At 37.0% G+C, this 22,745-nt stretch overlaps 1 protein-coding gene across 2 annotated transcripts; it reads left to right on the forward strand.

Moving 5' to 3' along the window:
• Positions 1–13,623: 13,623 nt before the first annotated feature.
• On the forward strand, positions 13,624–22,043 carry C3H2orf49 (chromosome 3 C2orf49 homolog). Of its 2 annotated transcripts, XM_044667058.1 has the most exons (5): positions 13,624–13,739; positions 16,174–16,340; positions 19,669–19,795; positions 19,913–20,038; positions 21,499–22,043. In XM_044667058.1, the coding sequence occupies exons 1-5, from the start codon at positions 13,641–13,643 to the stop codon at positions 21,553–21,555; spliced, it is 576 nt and encodes a 191-aa protein (XP_044522993.1). In that variant the 5' UTR covers positions 13,624–13,640; the 3' UTR covers positions 21,556–22,043. The 2 variants fall into 2 exon arrangements, with proteins under 2 accessions (XP_044522993.1, XP_044522992.1); XM_044667057.1 differs by having other exon boundaries at positions 19,669–20,038.
• Positions 22,044–22,745: the final 702 nt, after the last annotated feature.

Genomic DNA, 22,745 nt, shown 5'->3' on the forward strand with positions numbered 1-22,745 from the left:
TGTCCCCCATAGAACATCAATTCTGGGGTTTTTATACCCTTTACAATAGTGAAGATGTGGCTCTAGAGTGGTAAGCACTGAAGCAAGGAATGGGGGAGGTTTGCCCTAAGGCATTAGGGGTGGTGTTCCTGATTTGGAGAACAGATGAATGAGGCTTGTCTCTTCATCCATCTCAAATCAATGGGACTATCAAAGGAGAATAATCCTTAAGGTCAGATGTTTTGGGTTGGGAGTTCCAAGGGTGTAAGGGAGAAAAGGAATTTCCCTACTTAGAGTTTGCCTGAATTTTGGGGGTACAATGCCCATGCCAGGTTTATTGAAGTAACATCTCCATAGTACAAACATCTATAACTGAACATTCTTTATGCTGGCTTATGCTTCTGTTATAGATAGTAAAATCCCAAGACCCATTGCATACTGTGACTAGATTAGAACAACTGTATGGCTGCTTTCTATTATATATTTTCATTTATCTACTATTAGAGGGCAGTGACAGTGCCTGTGTAATTATTTTATATAGCTTACAGTCATGTTAGTACATTGCAGTGATGATACATAATATGAGGTACACTGTAGCACATAGTGCTAGGTTTTCTTTATTAATGAAACAAACAGGGGGAAGCTGGGTTGCTCAGTGGACTGAGAGCCAGGCCCAGATCTGGCCTCAAACACTTCCTAGCTATGTGACCCTGGGCAAGTTGCTTAACCCCCATTGCCTAGCCCTTACCATTTTAGGAGTAAAAATGAATACATATTCCTGACATTTTAAATTAAAGGTTTTAATAATTTAAAAAATAAGAGGGAAAGGGATTCCTTCAGCCAAGTGAGCAGAGCACAGAGTCAGAGACCCACACCTGCCACACTTTAACCAAAAAGAGCCCCACAACGTGGGTGTCAGCCAAATTTATCTCCCAACCCCCTGTACAAATAATGAGGATATACTTAAAAGGATGCTGGGAATGTAGCTTAGGTGTGGCAAATTTTCCACCTGTACGTTCTCCCCCCTGTTATCCTTTGGGAGACCAGTCCCCCCAATGGATCATTTTAAACATAATTTAACTAAGGTACATACAATATTTACACAGGGAAAATACAACAACTTGGGGATAAGGAAACAAAAGTGAATCAAGAACAAAACCAATTAGGAGGCAGTCCCCTTTGGTCCAACAAAGTACATATAAACAAATGTATTCAACTCCCCAAAGTTCAGTTCTGCACATTCAGTTTGTTCAGGAACTCCTGGATTAGTGTGTGGTCTCTACAGGCATCTTTGTGGTGCTTTCTCCAAAAAGTTCACCTTCTGGATTCTGGGAGGTAGTCTCTTATTCTAAATTAAACTCAAATTCAAAATAAAAAATTCACAACAATAACACAGTTCCCCCCTAAAGAGGATACAGAGATGCATATAGGAATCACACAAGGATACATTGTGGATTAATAAGGCATATGAATCAATTATCAAAAACATCAAAGAATCCAAAGAAATTTAAAAAAATAATCTGAGTGAAATATAGAATATCAAAAAAGTAAAAAAAAATTCTAGGAAGAAGGAAAGAAAAAAAATTTAGAAATCACAACAGGTTCTTGTAGATTCATGTCCCATAAGCCTGCAATGACAATTACTCACTAATCCAATTTAGTAGTCTGGACTATAGTAAGTTGTCATATTATGAAAGATAATAGAAAAAGAGACTAGACCTTAAAATAATGGGAAATAGCATTCACTGGTTTTTACCCTTTTTTTCACTTTCCAGGATAATGGAGCCAGAACAATTGATGTTATGTACTTGATAGAGATGTGGTACAAGGAATTCCTGTAATTAACACATATTAAACAGCTGCAACCTTGAGTCTCACATATGATCAAGACCTTGTGCTCTTTGCGCAGAATCTCATCAATCCCTGTAGGATTGGTTTGGTCTCTTTTACCTTTTGTGCTTGTGTGGCACTTTGCAGGTTAATTTCTGTGCTCCTTTGGCATCAGTTTTTTCATTGATTTAGACATATTAATTGAGCAAAAGTCTCATGATATTTAAATAACTAGTGGCAAGTTGCCATACTACAAAACTTTTTGGGTATGCATTTATATGCTAGGCAAATGGGCATCTTAGCTTATACTATTGCTAAAATCAAAACAGTTAAAAAAATCTTTTCAATATTGATGACATGTGCTTCAAATACAAAAAATGAGAGAAAAAGAAATAAAATACTGTGTTGCACATGTAGGAAGAAAAACAAAAAAGTATTTTAAAAAATGTATATATTTCACAATCACAGAGGTAAAATATAGAGGCTAGTTGCCAAAAAATAAGACTCATTTCCTCTTTAACTTGCCATGATCTGCAGTGTGAGTGCAAATGAGGTAGATAAAACAATGGAGGTAATGGAGCAATAATATATTCTAGGAAGTAAAAAAATTCATAAAAGGCACAAAATATTGTAAAAGACACATCAGGTCAATATAGGTCACTAATACAGATATTGGGAGGGTTTTATTAGTTTTTTGTTTTTGAGGTAATATATGTGTTCTTCTAGAAGAGCAATTAGTTCAAGTAGAAGGATCAATCAAATATAATGGAACAAAATAGTACAGATCTAGCAATAGGGGAGTCTTAGTTAAATACAATCTATAGTCAAATACAATCGGTATAGGCAATTATTTATCATCAACAGAAGGTACAATCAGTCACATGAGTTACTGTGTGACAAATACATGCTACAAGTTCTTTTACATCTAGCAAATCTTGCAACCTTGGAGGAGATAGTTTTCAACAAACTCCAAAACACAAACCTCTATACTGCAAATACTCTTTGGGTCCAAAATATCATTCAGAAGCCAGTAGACTTCAGGGGAAACATCCAGGGGTATCATGCTCCCTAGGAATACCTTTGTACCTTTGCTGGCATGAGACTGACACTCTATATGTCTCATCCATTACATTTCTAATATTGCTACAGCACTTTCCTTCAGGTACCAAATGGACCCTTATATCTTATTACATGCAAATCAAAAACAAGCAGTCAGAGGTAGTGGGATTATGAAAATCTCTTAAAATCAATGAGTATTTAGCTTATTAATGTATACAAAGTTTGCATAAAGGTTGATGGACCACTTTGCAATGTGACAAGTAGGATGGTATAAATAAAGATAGTACGAGGGCAAACAAACACTGTATTTAAAACCCATTTCTTCTTCTTTGCTACTATTTGGAGGGTAGACAAAACTGAAGAGGGTTAACATCAACAAAAACATTAGCGTCTAAGGGGCACCACTTTCTGCTCCACATGGAGGGGCTCCTGAATAGTTTGGGGATGAGCTCCACTTAAAATATACTGTTGAGGAGTAATTTGGTTTAGTTTATCAGTTTTTTATTTAAATTTCCAGAATTGAAATTATTCTTAAAACTACAATTTCTGAAATTATTATTGTAATTCCTATAGTTGTTTTTGAAATTATTGTTCCAGTAAGTATTATTTCTGATTGCCTGGAAGAAATTCCTACAGTTTATCATTATGTGGCCCTTCTTTCCACAGAAATGGCAGGTAAGGGATCAGTAGTAAGGTTCTTAGACAGAGGCAAGTGCCATTGGTTGAGTATCATGACCTTTTTCTTGTTTATCAATTCTGTTAGTTAAATATTTCTTTCTTTCTGGATCTTTTCTAGTAAACCATTAGTTTCTGATTGTTTTTCTTTATTGCTTTTAAAAACATATGCAGCAATTTCCCTCAACTCATTAGTAGCCATTTCAGGCCACTTTAGGCAATGTGTTTTAAAATAACCTTGGGCTACTCTGCAACAATTGTTGAGAAAGTGTTGTTTTATATGTCTAATGTCTCTTTCTATAGAAATATCAAGGTCTACCTCTCAGCTCAATGAGGCTATCCATAAATTGGGAGGGTGTCTCATCATCAGATTATTTAAGGCAGTGATGGGCAAACTGTGGCCCATGGGCCAGATACGAACCCCTTAAATATTCTATCCAGCCTTGTGACATTATTCCTAATCTGATGAATACAATACAATGAAACTTTGAAAGAGTTGCCTTAGAAACAGACTGACAGATGAGCATTTCCTTTCCTTTGGCTCCCTCTTTAAAAAGTTTGTTCATCACTAATTTAAGGCATTTGAATTTAGTCCATGCATCCCGCCTTTTGGAACATTCTCACATTGCTCTTAGAATAGCATCCCTAGCACAATGTAGTTTCATGTATTCATTGTGATCATTATAGTCCCAATGAGGATCCACAGGTGGCCAGTGTGCTGCATTGTGCCTTTGGGCTTTATTAACATGAGAGATGATTTTATCCCTCTCACCTTCTGTTAAAAACACATTGAGAAATTGTTCAACATCTTAATAAGATGGATCAAAATGAAAGACTACATACTGGCCATCTTTTTTGTTATCAGGATAGGTTCATCTTCATAACTAGGACATTGTGTTTAAATTCTTTAAAATCCTAGGGTGTGAAAGGCCTATGTTGTTTTACTTTTAACACATCCCCAGTTTGTAGTTCTGTGGGCACTTCCCTTAAGGGCAAAAGACCTTCATAGGAATCGGTCAGTGGTCATGGTTTCATAGGAAGTGTCTGTGTGGATACTGAGGTAGTACAGGTAGAAACTTGTATGGTAGAAGGATGAAGTTTTCTTGGGGCTCGGGTTGGTTGTGGGGTGGGAGAAGGGACAGGGCAGGACAGGGCATCAGGAGAAGGAGCAGGGTTGAGAAGGTTAGCCAGGAGTTGCTCAATACAAGAGAGGTGGTTTTCCATCCGAGAAATAGGAAAGGGGTCTTCTGTGTCTATTTCAGTATCATTTTCTATCGGAATTTCAGGAATAGGATTGGAATAATTGGATATATCTTAGATGGAATTGTCTATTGCCATTGGACCATTTAAAGAGTGCTTAAAATTGTCCGATTGAATTTGAATGTCAGCTTACATTTTAGCTTGCATTTTTTTGTATGATAATTTTTTGTGCCTTAACATTTAGGAATTGGAAAAGAAAATTCCCTAGCAACATAAAGAGAAGGAGGCATTCTGAAAACTTAAAGGTTCCCAATTAAATGAAAGCCAAAAAAGTTTCTCATAAAGTAGTAATCATGATGCTTGGTGTTATACTTATAAAGGATTTTATTTTATAATATTTTATATGATGTCATATGATTTTATTGCTGCTTTCCAGTGGTAGAAAAGCAGCCACTGCAGTTTAGCAAGAGACAAAACTGAGTGCTCAATAATTGTGGAAAGCCAATTTGAGAAATAGGGTCATGATAGGGCCTATTATCTGGATTCCCTATGTGACCAATCCAGACTGAGGCAGTCTTTGTGTTTGGTCCTGGTAACCTGAGCCCTGAAAAGCTCTGGTACCAGCAGGTTGATTAACATCAAGGTGACCTAAGAGATAGTTCAAATTTGATTTGTTGGAGATTTTACAGAATATTAAAGAGATGTGAACTGAAAGACAGATGATTGAACATAATTTCAGGCTATCAAATAGATGCAAATTTTAAAAACTGAATTAATAAATAGATTCCAAGTCTGTATGCTGTTTCAGAACGCAACTTTAATACTGAATATTTTTCTAGCTGCTAAACTAGATTAATTTAAACAAATATTTTTTTTTAATCAAGCAATTATTAAGTGCCTACTATTTGCCAGATTCTGTGCTAAGGATGCAAAGACAACACTGAAAAGTCCTTATACTGAGGTTTATATGGACAGATAAGTAAATCTATACACTCTTAATAAAGCCTATGCAGAAAAAATAAAAAGCAATTCTGGGAGCCGGAGGACACTAATTACTAAAATTCATTTAGAAAATTCAATTTTATTTTATTTTCAGTTCCAAACTCTTTTTTTCTCTCTTCTTCCTCCTCCATCTCCACTTATTGTGAAGATAAGAAAAATAAAATCTATTACAAATATGTATAGTCATGCAAGACAAATTCTCACATTAGTAAAAAAAAATAAAAAGAAAGAAAAGGAAATATCCTTCAATTTATACTTGGAATCCATCAGATCTCTATCTAGAGGTTCATAGAATGTTTCATCATGAGTTTTTTGGAGTTGTGGTTGGTCATTATGTTGATCAGAGTTCTTAAGTCCTTCAAAGTTCATTCTTTTTAGAATATCATTTGTATTAAATGTGGTATTGGAAATTTGGGAGTCCTTGAACTAATTTTGAGGTCTCTGGGTCTTTCAAACTACATTTCCCATGATTCCTGGCTTGTATAATCACGTAGGCAAGAAGTGTAATAATGTAGAGAGAAGGATTAAGACTGAGGACTGGACTGACACTTCCTCTTTGGTGACTTGGAACTGTTCCAGGATGGGGAGAAGAGGTAACAGGGCATGTCTTTTAAACTAACTCTTAACATGGCACATACTTTAATTTTTCTAATGGCTACCAATAAATCTTTTAAAACCATAATATTTTTAAATCTATCCTTCTATATCCATTTTATTTCTTACACATATGCATTTTTCTCCTAGTTCTATACTCTTCATATTGCACCAGTTCAAATGTGTCTTCCCAGGATTTTCTGAAACCATCCCCTTCATCATTTCTTATAGCACAATAGTATTCCATCACATTCACACACACACACACACACACACACATACACACACACACACACACACACACACACACACACATACACACACATTATAATTTGCTCGCCATTCCTCAATTGATGGGTATCCCTTCAGTTTCCAATTCTTCCTCTTTGTATGATCTCTTTGGAGTATAGACCTGTTAGCAATATTACTGGATCAATGACTTTTAATTTAATATTTTTTGAGGCATAGTTCTGAATCTCTTTCCAGAATTTTTGAATGTTTACAACTTTACCAAAAATGCAGTAGTATATCAGTTTTCCAGCATCCCCTCTAGCACTTGTCATTTTTCTTTTTTGGCATCCTGGCCATTCTGATAGGCATAAGGTGGTACCTCAGATTGTTTTAATTTGTATTTCTCTAATTATTAGTTATTTAGGGCATTTTATGTGACTTACTGATAGCTTAGATATTTTCTCTGACAGCTGCTTATTCACATCCCTTGACTGCTTCTCAATTGAGAAATGGTTCTTATTCTTGTAAATCTGACTCACTTCCTTATATATCTTAAAAATGAGACCTTTATTAGTGAAACTTACTGCAAAGATTTTTTCTAGTTTCTTGCTTTTCATCTAATTTTAGCTATATTGGTTTTGTTTAAACAAAACTTTTTAATTTTATGCAATCAAAATTATTCATTTTACTTCCTGTGAATCTCTATCTTGTTTGGGCATAAACTCTTCTTATTCATAGATCTGACAAGTAATTTCTTCCATGTTCTACTAATTTTTTTCTTAAACTTTTGCCTTTGACTTTGTAATAAGAAATAGACTTTAAAAGCAGATTTAGAGATTTAGCCAAGCAGGCTGACAGGAGCTAAAATTCCAACCTGGGACACAGCAAGGAACTAAACACAGAGGACTCTCTCTAAGGGCAGTTGGGGTTTTGAAGGAGTTGAGGAACCACTGACCTGAGAGCCTGTGGATTTTGGGTATCTCTGAGCAACATCTGGAACATCTTACCTAGCAAGATCAAGAAGAGCAGGTTGAGAATACTATCTTATTTGATGGACAAGCAAGATCAGTCTCCCTGACTTCTCTTAAGATTTATTTGGCTGGAACTTGTGCTCTCGGACTGATACAGTTGAGCTACTAATCAAGACCCTCAGACCATCTACGTGAGATCTCATTAGTCCTTTGTGTCCTGGCTGCCTGCATAGTGTTAGTGTAGAGAAATCCCTTTAAACTTTAACCCTGAATTGACCCCATAGTATTTTAGAGTAGTGTAACCTCTCCTGCACCTTTTACCCTTAAATTAGCTATTAAAAGTGCTTTTTTTAAACTTCCTATTGTTTCTTTCCCATATTAAGTAAAGTATCCTTGGCTGAGAGAATGTCAGTTTAACTGACCAACTGCCATTCCCCAAACCTCACATCCCTAGTTGGTTTTCCTGTGTTTACCTGTCCCTTGTCCAAGCAGTCCTCCTTTTCCCCTTTCTCTATACTCAATGTTTTAATTATTTACCTATAAAAACTTACAATCAATGCTGTGTATTGGTTCCAAGGCAGTAGGGGGTAAGTGACTTGCCCAGAGTCATAGCTAGGAAGTAGCTGAAGTCACATTTGGATGAAAGCCCTCCCTTCTTTTGGCCTGGCTTTCAATCCACTGAGCCCCCCTGTTTGTCCCCAACTAATCTGCTTTTGATGTCACACTTTTTGTCTAAATTATGTATCCATTTTGAGCTATTCTTGGTATATTTTGTTAGACATTGGTATCTCCGTAGTTTTTCTACCAGACTACTTTCCATTTTCCCATCGGTTTTATTAAATAGTTCTTGTCCCAAATAGCTGAGATAGTTGGTGATCAAATAATAGGTTACTATGTTAATTTGTGGGTTACAAAGAGTTCTCAGCAAAGCTGAAATGAATGAACAACAAAAATGTTCATTTTGTTTCTTTGTCTAATTTGTTTCACTTTTTTTCTTTTTTGTTTGTTTTTCTTACTAGGCCTCCTTCATTCCCATTCCTCCTCTCCGCCCCCCCCCCCCATTGATTCCTTTGATATTCTTGACTATTTGTTTCTTCAAATGAATATTGTTATTATTTTTTTCTAGTTCAATAAAATAATTATTTGGTAGTTTGACTGGTATGACACTAAGAAGTAAATTTATTTAGGTAGTATTGTCATTTTGTCTTGTCCATGAGCAATTTATATTTCTTCAGTTATTTAGGTCTACTTTTATTTGTGTAAAGACTATTTTGTAATTATGCTCATATAATTTCTTCTTTGTGGCTTGAAAGGTAGATTCCCAAGTACTTTACACTGCCTATGCTTTTTAAAAATAGAATTTCTCTTTCTGTATTTTCCTACAGAAATGCTAATGATTTTGGTCTATTTTATATCTCATAACTTTGTTGAACCTATTAATTGTTTTGATTAAATTTTTATTAATGCTCTAACATTCTTTAAGTAAAACATCATATCATCTGAAAAAATTGATGTTTTGTGTTTTCTTTGTCTATGCTTATTCCTTCAATATTGTTAGTATCTATAGTATGATATTAAATAGCAATGATGATAATAGATATTCTTTCTTCACCCTAGATCCTACTTATCCCATTATAGATAATTCTGATTCTTGATTTTAAATAGTACTTATCATTTAAAGGGAAACTGAATTTATTCCTGAAAAAGCTGATTCTTATGATTGGTTTCTGTAACCTGGAGTTAAATTGAACCTTAACCTTGTCAAATTCCTTGCCCTTCCCTAAGGCTATACTCCTGAAGACTGGTCAGTTATCTCAGTCTCCTTGTTTTGCCAACAACAATTAACAACTGTATCAAACCAGCTTTGATGCCTTAGGCCATAATGAACTCCCAATCTGGGCTTTTGCCATATCTATTGTCTTAGGACCTGGAACATCATTTGTTGGTTAAGGGTTAAGCTCTTCACCATCAGAGCTCTAGACCACCAGCTCTATCCTGCCAGAGCTAACTTGCTGTCACACTACTTCAAGTCAGAACTTTCTTTGTCTTTGTGTCTTTATTTTTGTCTTATGCTCTCTTTCCCTTAGACTTAAACTCCCAACCCATTTTTCTTTCTCTCAGTCCCTGGTTCCCCTTTCTGAGTGTTCTACCCACTAGGAACTTTCGTGAAGCTGCTGATTGTCGATAAGTTTCTGGTATCATATTTTGTCAAAAGCTTTTTCTGCCTCTTGATGATTTTGTTGATTTTTATTAATATGATAAATTATGCTTATTGTTGTCCTAATATTGAACCAACCCTGAATTTCTGGAATAAACCTACTCTGCTCATAGTATTTAATCTTTGTGATTTACTACTATAAGAAAGGCCTCTTATATGAGGTTGTATTTGAAATGAACCTGGAACAGAATGGGGGGCTCAAGGAGACAGAAGTGGGGGATATTCCAGGTGTGAAGGACAGTCTATGCAAAGATAGGCAAGTGAGAAATGTCATGTATGTGGAAAAGTAAATATCCTTGTTTGAAACAGAGAGTATATATGAGTCATGATAATGGATAATGAGCTTAAAATATATATATTGTAGCTGTATTGTAAAGGGTTTTAAATGCCAAAAAGGAGTTTCATTTTCTTTTTTAAGGCAATTAGGAGCCACTGAAGCTTTTTAAACAGAGGAGTGACATGGTCTCTGCTTTAGGAAAATCAATTTGGAAGCTGTGCAGAGAATGATTTGGAGAGGAAGAGATTGTGTATGTTGTGGGAAAACACACCCAAGTTTGTAACTGGGTCTTACCCTAAGAAAGGGAGGTTCAAAACTGTTCAATCCAGAGTGTGTTATTTAGAATTTCTGGGGTTCTATTTAGAAGTATTAAGCCTCAAGATATGACAAACTTCCTGTGGACATGTGGGGGACTTTGAGACTACATTTTCCGTGATCCAATGGGTTTCCGGTTTTGGATGTGACAATGGTAATCAATGTAGAGCCTGACTTAAAATTAGGGGTGGAGTTTGGGCTAGCTCTTTTGTAAGAAGCAGACAAGATGATAGGAGGTATGGACTGGTGAGGAGTTTGAATAGATCTTAGCCAGGCATGTGGTCCGATTTTATTCTGTCAACATGGGCCTAAATAAAATATTAGTTTTCCTCATAATATCAGCCTTTATCATTTTTTAATCATTACAAGAGATTACAAGAGATTTGAAAGAATTTTATTTAAAGAAGAGGTTTTTAAGATAGTATAATAGGCTAGACTGGTGAAATGGCCCAGAGGCCAATAGAATAGCCTTGGGACTGATGGAGTAGCCTAAGCTTTGGATCAGAGTTTGATTTTTATTGAGGGTCTACTCTAAGGGCTTGTTAACTCCCATTCCAGGGAAATCTCCATCTTTTCCCAGAATAGCCCACTCCTGGGTATTACCAAGCCTTACAGGCTGAAAACCCTGGAAAATGGACATTGGGAAGATGGGTCCAAATCCAGGTAGAGGTGAGTTTTGGGGTCTGCTGCATTGTAGGTTAACTTGAGGATGCCAGAAAGGGAATAAGGAGCATGCACAGGTTCAATATGTTCAAGAGTGGGTGACTAATCAGAATTGAATGACTGCCTCCTGGGCAGTCCTAAGCAAAGCCTTTGTTGTAATTGGTACATGTGAAATGGAAGGAAGGCATGCACAGGAAGTGACAAAAGAAATGGTCTTTATAAATTGTGAGAACTTCTGGGGCTCTCTCTCTTTGGCCTTGAACTGGACCTGAAGGAGCTCTGGCTCAGACCTCGGACTTGGTTAGACTGTTCTTAAATCTCTCCCCTTGAATTACCTCATGGTTGAATGAAAAAAGGCTGACTCCCTTTCCTTAGCTCCCTTGGAGGTGCAAGCCTCCAGAGGGGCCCCTTGATTGGGAGGAGGCCTTATAGCTAAAATCCCTGTTAATTGACTTTTAGGCTCTCTGGTTGGGGCCTCTGGAGCCCTGCCAGAGTAAAGCCAGGACTTGAACACATAATCTAGTTCATTAAGCTAGATCTCTTACTCTGCCCTATTCTCATTTCTCTACTTTCACTCTCTCCTATATTTTATAAATAAATTGCTAAAAAATCATTTGGAATTGACATTTATTCAATTCCTGGTGACCACCCCTTTGAATATTTATTCCAATCATAATTTTTCCTCCTTTACACTATAATTTGTCAATATAGGTGATATCTTACTACCCTTCTGAAATTCCTTCATCAAAGAGGGGAACATAGGGAGGATATAATACAATAGATGACCACTATAGATGATTAATAATGCCTAAATGTTCAGAACAAAGATAAAGAACCATATAGGTGATTCGTAATATACAACAGTACAAAGTTGGTGTATAGAACAGAATAGCACAGAACCATGATTACTGATTAATAATACAGAATGGTTAATTTATTAATAATATAGTAATATAATAATATTTTGTAATTTATACTTAACTAGTGTTAAGTAGTAAGAAATGCAAGATTTCAGAACCTGAGCGGTTAGCTTCTATCACTGCCCATCACTGCCCACTGTCCACCTCCATCATATGCATGGAGACTAATTAGAGGGCTATTACAATAGTCTAGGCAAAAATGATGGAAACCTGATTTAAATCAGTAGTTATAGGTAAGCAGAGAGAATTAACTGCTATGAGATATGTTTGGGACATAGGATAAACAAGATTTGGCTACTGATTGAATAAGGTATAAGAAAGAAAAGAGTTGAGGCTCTTTCTCAAGATTGTGAATGGGAGTGATTTGGAAGGACCCTGGTACCTTTAAGAGAAATAGGGAAGCAAGGAAAATATGAGAGGGTTTGGAGCAAAAGATAATGAATTCTGTTTTGTGTATGTTGAATTTGAAATGCTGATAAGACATGTAGGTGACATCAAGAAAGATAAGAAATAAATTTGTATATGAACTAAACTTTGTAAAGTTTTATAAAGTTATTATTCTGAGCCCACTCAATTCCCATTAATTCCCTTCTCAAAGAGGTAGTAGACTATATTTATTTTCAGCTTAAAAGTCTTTAACATGTCCTTTTTTGGGGGGGAATTCCTACTGGCAGCTTATCTTCCATGTGCCTATGCTGGTAATTCACATTATGATAATAACAGTTTGCTTGTCTCTTACAGCTTTGTAATTTACAAAGGTTATCTCATTTGATATTCACAACAGTTTAATGTTGCCCTTAGGGAAGTTGTTACTATGCAGCCTTCAAGGCCAGTTTCATGTCCTACCCTTTCTGGGCATCTAGAGAAATGAATATCTCTTCAGAACTCTACCGACTTTCATCTAAGGAACTAGTTTGTGATTGTAGTGTTAGCTTAAAACTCAGATCTCTTAAAGGCAACTATCATTTTGGTATCAGAAAAAGGATTTGGAATCTGAGGATTTAGGGTCAAATCCCAGTTCTGCTACTTATTATTGAGTGGCTTTAGCTAAGTTACCTAACCTCTCTGTTCTATTCTCTCATTTATAAAAGATGAGAATTAGAACTAGACCTCAAAGGCCCTTTTTAGCTTGAAATCAATAATCTCCTTGATTATGCAGAAATACTTTGACTCTGGCTCCCAACTGGGAAGATGAAGAAACACATGCCTTGACACACAGCATAGACATTTATCCAATAAGTATATATTAAATGCTTGCCACGTGCTCTAGGAACCTATGGTTCCCTGAGACTATTCTGACATCACAGAAAACGCAGCCAATTATCTCACATTCAGTTCTTTTCATTCTTTTCTCCCTTGGTGGAGGAGGGGTGTCTCTCTCATGAGTGTTTTTACTTCTTGCTTTTTTGCCCCTGAAGGCACCATGATGTATTATATAGGATTAACGTGGCAAGTTTCCAACTGAACCAGAAGACTGTCTTGCACAAAAGCTGCCCCTGGGAAAAGGGGTGCAGGGCTTCAGGCCTGCCCCAATAAAGATAAAACCTCCCAGCAGAAGGGTCATCCCCAGGTGAAGGGGAGTGGGCGGAGCGAGACTCACGTACGGAACCAACCCTCCCTGTCCCCGCCCCCTATTACGTCACTTCCCGCCGGGGCTCCCTCGCCAGGCATTGTGGGTGGCCGGCCGGGGTCTCCAGGAGACGACCATGGCTGGGGATGCGGGAGGTCGCGGTTGCCCAGGCTCGGAGATGCTCCTGCACCCAGAACTGCTGTCCCAAGAGTTCCTGCTGCTCACGCTGGAGCAGGTGAGGCGCCCTCCGGCCAGACCAGGGAGATGGGCCCGGCCCGGGAGTGGGGTCCTCCGCCCCCTGGCCGCCGCGACGCTGTCCCTCGGAACCGGTCGTAGGGGCGATCGCAGCCAGTCCCGGGAGCCCCGGTCAGCGAAGGAGGGAGGTTCCTACGTCCTCCCCCGAGGCTTGCCTGGCGCCCGCTTGCCACACCCCCCGGCGTCTGAAATGGTTTTCTGAATGGCGAGAGGGTGCGGGCCTCTTCCCAATCATTCTTTCCACCTGAGCCTCCAGGTGCTAACTGCCGAGGCCAGGGCAGGCTGGGGGAAATAGACTCGTTAGGTGAGGATGGAAGTAGGGAATTACCATAATGATAAGCGCCCACCTTTCTGTGGCCCTTCCTCTAAACAAGCCCTGGAGGTAGTTGATGCCAGTCAAGTGAAGAAACTGAGACTTAGGGTCTTAAAGGGATTTACGCAGGGCCGGTAAGTAATAGTCCTGTATTCTGACTTTTAATTCCTGCACATATTTTTTTGCAACATGTTGCTTCACGGAAGGAAAGGAGGAGAAAGGAAGAATAGGAGCCGGGACAGAGGGAGGAAGTGAGGAAGACGAAAAACTAGGAGTAGTAAAGGGGAGGATGCTTGAAAACCACCAGGAAGGAGTCTGTCCTTGGATAACCCACCCACCTTCCTCGCCTCTTGTGGCCCTCTTAATTTTAGGATCTTTCTAACTCTGTTGATTATTTGCAATTTATCTTGTGTATCGCTTCTTTGTAGCTTGTTTGCATTATTTCTTTCCAGTTCGACTGTGAGCCCCTCAGGTCCTAGAGGGGACTGTCTTTTTGCCTTTCGTTATATCCCCAGCCCTTGGTATATAGTTCCTCATACTTAAATTTTTATTGATTGGCTGAGGTAATTTCCCATGTTTCTTTTTATTCTACTCAATTATATGGACTATTAAGTTAAAATAGGCAGAATGTTGTAAGGAAAAAAGTACTGAATTTATTCTGCCAATTAACTAGCTCTGAAACTAGGTAAGTCATTTGGCATCTCTTTGTTTCACTTTCATCTTAGATAAATAAGGTGGTAATATATTTGCATTACCAAACTACCCTGATAGACTTGCTGAATGTTTGTAAAAAACACTTTGTAACCCTGAAGATTTTGTATATTGTGGTTTTATGTTTATGTTATCTAATGATATATTTCCTAATGAAGATCTGAGGTTTTTTAAAAATTGTTTTAAAGTTGATAAAGAATTTAAATTTGTAAGGAAGTTGTGATTCAACACAGAGGGAAATAGAGACAAACAGTTTGTGTTTTCTTTGGAGAAATAGCAAGTTGTATGTTAGGAGTAGATGGTACTTTTGGATTATTGTACTAAAAGATATTAATGTGCTTTCTGGTGTTTTTGGAAAGAACTATAGGTAGAATCCCACTTAATTTTCTATTCAGCCTCTATTCTTTTATCAGCCACGAAGGAATAGGCATATCAACCTCACGAATGGATGTTTTTCAGTTTCGATATTGCAATGTCATCTAAAATATGTATTATTATAGATCACAGGGTTTGTAAGTTTGAGTGAAGGAGGGCTTGTTTCATTCTTTGTGCCTTCAGCCCCCTGTGCTTAGCAAGGTGTCTGGTACTTGGTAGGCACTTTGCTGATTGATGGCTTACACTTTTTCTTCCTCTAACTGTCCCTTGAGACCTATAAATGGATTGAGAATTAGGTGGAAGTAATACAAGATTTCTATTCCATTGATAAGCAGGGAAAGTTATAGTTTGTCTTTTGCTTTCGAGAAGAGTTAAGTGTGAAAGGGAATGAGGTGACAAGAGAGGCATCATTGGGATGTGTGCATGATGGGTGGGAAAAAGCAGAAAAGAAGTAATTGATACAGAGCAGATTGCTCTAATGGCATGATATTGCCAGCCTCAGAAATAGCTGTTTTGAAAATGTATAGCTTTTGATTCCACTACTCTCTGCAGGTGACATTGATGTAAGGAAGTCATATATAAGGAATAATGCTTTTAGAAGGTAGCACAAATGCCATGCTAGGTCAGACCATTGGTTCCCTAACAGAATTGAACCTCGGGTAGCAATAAGGAAAGTTTTTTGGGAGGATGTGGTAGATGTTAATTTTTAATCTTGATAGTTAAATTATATACTACTGTGTGTGACTGAAATGACCAATGTGTTGTAGTAATATGAGTAGCCTTTTTCTACATAAAAGTAGTCTAGGTTTTAGCTGTAACTACTTTTTGCAGAACTTGATACTGTTACAATGCTTCTTGTATTTCTTCACTTTGTGTATCTTGTCTCTTTCCTTGGTTATTATTAGACTTTTTTTGGCTGAGGGGAGAAGGAGCTTGTAGATTATGACAGTGGTCTAAAAACGTATTTCCTTATCTTGTTAACATTTTGAAAACATTCTTGTTCTCTTTTCCACAGAAGAATATAGTTGTTGAAGAGGAAATAAAGATCAACAAAGATGACCTTACCAATATCTATGTTCAACATGCCATACCATTGCCTCAAAGGGAATTACCAAAAAGTAGATGGGGGAAAATGATGGAAAAGAAAAGAGGGCAAAATGAATTGAAAAATGAGCATAAAAGGTACTTTTGTAGTGCTTCTGGTTTTAATTTCATGTAATTTGCACCCTCAAAAACATTTAAGGTCATTATAAAAATGTAAGATGTAAAGATAAATAGTATGTATTCTAATGACTTCTTTCAGGACTGGAGGATTGGAATTTTATAGAATGGAAGACATGTTGCTTAACGTCAATTAGTGTGAAAATTATCTGAAGGATTTAGTGCTTACAAGTTCAATTATGAGCCAAAAGTATGACATGAAAGCTAAAGCTAATAGTATCTTGGGTTTCATTAAGAAAAGTACAGTGTCCAAGAAAGACTGCTTTGGTCAGACCATAGCCAGAATATTATTTTCAGTTTTGTGGGCTTCTTTTTAGGAAGGATATTTGTAGGCTGAAATCTTGCCTAGAGGAGGGTAAGCGAACTGTTTAGAGGACTGGGAACTGCCATAGAAAAACCAGTAGAAGGACTCTTCTCCAGAAGCCTCTCCCACTGTATTACACCCTCCTTCTGTAGGATTGAACTCAGGATCTTTAGCTTAGGAGACTGAGACTGAGCTGCCTACTGCACTAAAGAGTCACTTGGCTTGGGTTTGGCCCCACCTGATGGGATCAGCCATTGCCACTCAAACTCAAAATAAGGTCTTTTGTTAGTCTGAGACTAGTGAAGTTAGACTCTTCCCTCAGGGAGGAACTCTCCTGTGATAAAGTCAAATGTGGGGCTTTCACCTTTAAGCTAAGTAAACTGGGGTTCATTAAATCTTTCTAGGCTACAAGTTTGGGGGCTTTTAAACTCCACATCAACAGCCGAGAGAAGAGAAAACTTGGTAGTAGAGTGTGAGGAGAAACCATCAGCTGTCTTTAAGTTTTTGAAGGGATGTTATGTAGAAAAGAGATAATTGACCAATTTTGCTTTATTCCAGATGACTACTAGGAACAATGAATAAAAGTTGCAGAGAAAGCCATAGGCTCAATATAAGAGAAAACTTCTAATATTTAGGACTGCCTCCAAAGATTATGGTTGTCTTTTCACTAGAGGTTTTTTCAGGTGAGGGTTTGCATGACCATTTGTCTTATTGTTTTAGTGGATGTTCTTGTTGAGGTACAATGTGGACAAGTCCTTTCTGCCTCTTAAGATTCTGTGATTCTTAGGTTGTCAGAGTCAGTTTGCTGATAAGCTGGGCATTGGAAAAACAGGCTCTAGGATTGGGCTCATCTTTTCATTTTACTGACTTTCTATCCTTGTTCTGTGTGTTTTTATCAAAATCACTTCCAAATTGGTAGGAATTATATAAGAGATGATTGCAAACCATAGGAGTCCTTCAAACACTCTCTGCTATGTCTTTTTGTACGGACAACATTTTTGGCACTTGTCTTATCATGTGCCTAATTCAGGAAAGGAGGAATTGGATTCTTCTTCAGTTCTAGTACTTTGATGTTTCAAGGATAGTGTCATTGATTCATTTCATTAGAGTATCCTGTTGAAGAGACCATCATTGTTGGTTCCATCCTGGTATGAGTTAGGAAGTTTTGCTCTTTTCCTTAGCTTACAGACCACACAAGTAATCCTATGTAGGCATCTCACTGATCGATACCATTGGTCACAACATCACAGGTCTAGAGAGGGGGAAAGTAGATGGATGAGCAGGAAGTTCATTACTACTGTTGGAAGACAGTGTGTTACCAGTCATCTTCATATACAAAATCCAATCAAATTGTTAATGTATTGTTATTGAATATTCTTGGGGCAGCTGGGTCGCTCAGTGTATTGAGGGCCAAGCCTAGAGAAGGGAGGTCCTGGGTTCAAATGTTGACTTCAGCCACTCCTAGCTGTGTCACTTAGCCCCCATTACCTATTCCTTAATGTTCTTCTACCTTGGAATCAATACACAGTATTCATTTTAAGATGAAAGGTAAGGATTGAAATATATAGATATAATATTCTATTGTTGTCATTATCTCTCAGTGTCAGATTGGTTGAAAAATACTATTGCATAAACCTAACTACCTATTATAGTTGGGCCTGTGACTGTAAAGCCTATTGTTTTGCCTTATGGTGAACACTCCATTTGAACTCAAATTATACCACCCTTTGTCTTAGAGGTTATGTGATAAAACAGTTTATGTGTTGCTATTTGTTTCTAGTAATCTGTAACTATACTGTGGCAGTCTCTTTAGGGTTGTCAAAGAAAAGACTATACTTACCTCTGCTGTAGTTGCTTTTTGTAATTTTATTATATGACAGTCCTCAAAAGATTGGTCCAGGTTGTTTTGTTTTGTTTTGTTTTGTTTTTTGAGCAAAAATTTAATGATAAACATACCTGTACTTGAGGACATTTGGCACAAAACAGCTGATTTGCACACAAAGTAGACGATGATTTTGATTTATGAAAGATATCACATATAGTTTCCCTTCATCAAGCTCCCTCTCATGCATTTAAAATTATTTGATTAATTAAAGTGAACTGACTTACCACTTTTTCAGAAACTGATCTACTCCATAAGTTTAGGTGCTTTTTTATAGTATTGGATACACAAATGAATCTCATCAGTTATTCATTTTGATTGAAAGTTTAAATTGGTTGCCAGTGATAAAGTATTTTCAATAACTGAATGAAGTGGCACTTATAAGACTTCACAATGGCAGTTAGGTGGCACAGTTGAGAGGCTAAAGCGATATCTTGGAGTTGAGAAGATCTGGGTTCAAATTTGACCTCAGATACTTCCTAGTTTTGTGACTTTGGGCAAGTCACTTAACCTTGTTGGCCTAGCCCTTGCTCTTCTGTCTTAAGAGTTATCCTTAAGACAAAAAGTAAAGGTTTAAAAAAAAAAAAAGGACTTTACAGCAAATATCCAAAGTACCTTTGGAATTATTATGGTACATTGACCATTGATGTTATTAACATGTCAAAGATTTAATCCAATCTTCTAACTTGTTATCCAGTCTAAACTGCTACTCAAGGCAAAGGCAACAATAGCAAGGAAATAGGTATTTCTAAAGAATTAGGAGGGTGTCAGCTATTTACATTTTTGGAAAAAGTTTGTTCTTGTAGACTTTCATAAAACAACTGCTCTTCTACCTTGAATGCATGTTTAAAGCTGAGTTTCAATGTGTTGCTCATGTATGTATAAAACATTAGGATAAATTAACTGATAATTATTTTCCTATATTTTGCAACTATAAACCTGGTTGTTAGTACTAATTAGGTATACTTTTACAAATTCTCTGTCATAGCTTTTCCTCCCCCTTTGAAAAACAGAATAGCTTATCTTGTATTTGAATTTCATTTAACTGGTTTACTAGTCCAGATTATATTTTTCAGGAGTTAAAAGTTGTCTTTATTTTTCAGGGATATGAGTATGGAAAGTTTACGGAAAAGACCCCTCATTGTCTTTGATGGAAATTCAACAAGTACAAGCATAAAAGTGAGAAAGACTGAAAATGGAACAAATGATCGGCTAAAACCTCCTCCATCAGTAGGCGTTACTAACAATACCTTTAGGAAGTTACCACATTCAAACACTTCCTCCCTTATTCTGCCTTCTACCTTGCCTACAGACGTTAAAGTGGAAAGCAATAATGACACTAAACAGAACCATGTGTTAATGACTAGTAGGAGTACACCGGCCAATGTAAAATCACCACCGTTATCTCCTGTTGGGGGAACTACTGTTGTGAAATTAAAGAGAACTGCTCCAAAAGAAGAAGCAGAATCAGTGGTAGGTATATGATGGTTTTAATACTAAATAAGGGGCCGGAAAAGTGCGTGGTGAACTTGAGTTTTCACTTGTTCATCTTGAATCTATTAATGGTCCTTTTTCCTTTTCATTTTTGTATACTTTGAGGTTTGAAGGACTGAAAAATAACCAGTCTTAATCTGTTAAAAAAAATCTCCTTCATTTCTGTATCCATTTATAATGTGGCTTTACATGAACAATTTTAAGTCATAAAAACACATTCTACTTTTAATTATAATTTCATTTGTTTTTACTGGTAAAGAGTTGCTGTACGAACTCCCCTTTTTTGGAGGACTGTTTAGAGAATTCAGTGTTATGCTGTATTCAATTAATATTTAACATTTGAATGCTTGGAACTTTCATAAGTTGACAAAATTGCCTAAGTAGTGTAATTAAGGCATCTGGTAGAAGTTTTAATCTGTTCAGTGAGTGTTTTGAGCTGGGTTAGATAGCTAGGTAGTTCCTTTTAAGAAGAGTTTATTTTGTGATGCCTATGTGTATGTGTGTGTATTCACTATTCTTACAATGAATTAACTTTTAAAGCAAAGGAGAATGTAGATTAGTTCATTTTTCCTGACTTGTTTCTCATTGGGCTTATGGGAGTTTTATAATATTCTTCACAACTAACTGTTGTATAATTTTTTATTTTGTAAGACACATGCATTTAGATGAGGGAGAGGGTCTTCCTTATTTTTTCAGAGAAGTAAGAGGTCTAGAAATCCCTTTGGGGGGGGTAGGTTTTTTGAGGGGGGAGAGAGCACATGGAGATCATAACTTGAAATACTACGAATAAAAGAGCATAAATCTTGTTAGTAAATGAGACCTGTAAAACTCAAAAATAGGCAAATAAAAGAGCATAAATCTTAGTAAATGAGACCTGTAAAACTCAAAAATAGGCAAGAAACCCGCTACCAGCATTGTGGATTAAATGATGATTTAAGTAGTATAGATAACATTTTTACACCCACTAGAGATACTAGCATGCATGTCTCCCATGTGCTTTTTTCTTTTTGGGGTGGGAGGGTAGTTTCTGGACCAGGGTATAGGGAGCTTCTGGTGAGGAAACTCCCCACCAGTATTTAACAGCTTATAATCTTAGACTGTTATGTGGGGCACAGAAATTATACGATTTACCCAGGGCCGTAAAGCAGGGCTTGCAACCAGGTTGTCTGACACTGAGGCTTGCTTTCTATACACTACACCGCCTCTCCTTAAATTAGAATTTGCTGTTAAAATTTCAGTTTTTTGGATAGTCAATTCTGTTCTGTTTTTCCAGTATCTGTGGCGTTTATTTTGTTGGACAGGATATAAAATGTATTTCCACCAGATGGCAGCAGTGATCTACTGTAGCACCATCCTTGTAAACCTCAGACTGTGATATATAATATCTTGTTTTTTGTTGAAATGCATTTAATCATTTATTTAACCATCTTTCTTTTCAGAGTGAATTAAAGCCCACAGAAGCAAAGAGGAAGATCCAACATGTTACATGGCCGTGAATGAGTGGGGTTCCCCAAAATGTAAATATATCTTCTAACCATAGATTCCAGAAAAGGTCACATTTATTGACCAGTTTAAGTACTATATTTACAGGGGTTCTGACTGCTGTGGAATTTTCTTAAAAGGTTTAAGACAGCCTTGAAGATAAGTTCCAAAAATTTACCTTCCCCTTAAACATTTTTTTCTTTTTAATCCTTGCCTCTCACACACTGTAGTCAAATAGTTAAAAATCAGTATTTTTTGCTAAAGACCTGAATATGTCATTAATCACCTTGGCCAAATGGCTGTTTGCAAGTTTAATATTAAGCTTTCTGATTCAGCATAGAAATAATTTTCACCAGACATCTTCAGAGTATGTGACAATTTTCTAAATTTCCGTTTTAAATCTAAATCTCTCAGTTTCTGTTGTAGCCAGTTGGTGGGTTTTCTCCATCAGTATGTGCTCAGTGGAAGAATGTTTGTTATATAGATGTATCAGCAAATATTATTAAACTAATTCCCGAGAGATCATCAAGTAACATGCATTCATAACATGCTTCTTAAACATAATCAGAATTTACCTGTACGCTGCTGCTTCATTTATGGTTTCCTCTAGTCACAGGTAACAAAGAGAAGCAGCTACTGCTACTTTCATTGATGGAACTGGTAATAATGGAAGACTGGTTTAGTTATGAATTTATTGGGTATAATGACGTTCAATTTAAAAATTTACCCACTGTGAGAATTTATATCTCACTCTTTGATCTATTGTCATGATCTTGTACCTGAAAATACAGATATCCCTCACTGTATATTAATTTGAGGTTAAAGAAATTCTGATCATACAGAAATGATCTGCTCGTTGTATTTAACCTAAAGGTCTGTTAAAATAGTAGCAGCTGTTGACAGTGTGTGCTACTGCAGGCAACCCTTACTGTCTAGGCTGTTTAGTTACTTCCAGGTAAGAAAGAAAGTTGTATTAATTGAATGGATAGAAGCAAGGGGAAATGGTCTGGAATGAGCAGAAGAAAAGATTTTTGGAGCTAGAAAATTGCTACAGAGGAAATATGAACTGCCTGATTGAACTCGTGCTGGTTATGCAAGTGGCCATCATCCTAACTTTAATAACCAAAACATTTTAATTTATTCAGTATTTTGTTTCAGTGGGTATGGATCTCTGTTTTTGCAGTGGGCCAGTGGTAAAGGAATC

The sequence above is a fragment of the Gracilinanus agilis genome, chromosome 3, assembly GCF_016433145.1.
Source record: "Gracilinanus agilis isolate LMUSP501 chromosome 3, AgileGrace, whole genome shotgun sequence".
NCBI classification, from domain to species: domain Eukaryota; kingdom Metazoa; phylum Chordata; class Mammalia; order Didelphimorphia; family Didelphidae; genus Gracilinanus; species Gracilinanus agilis.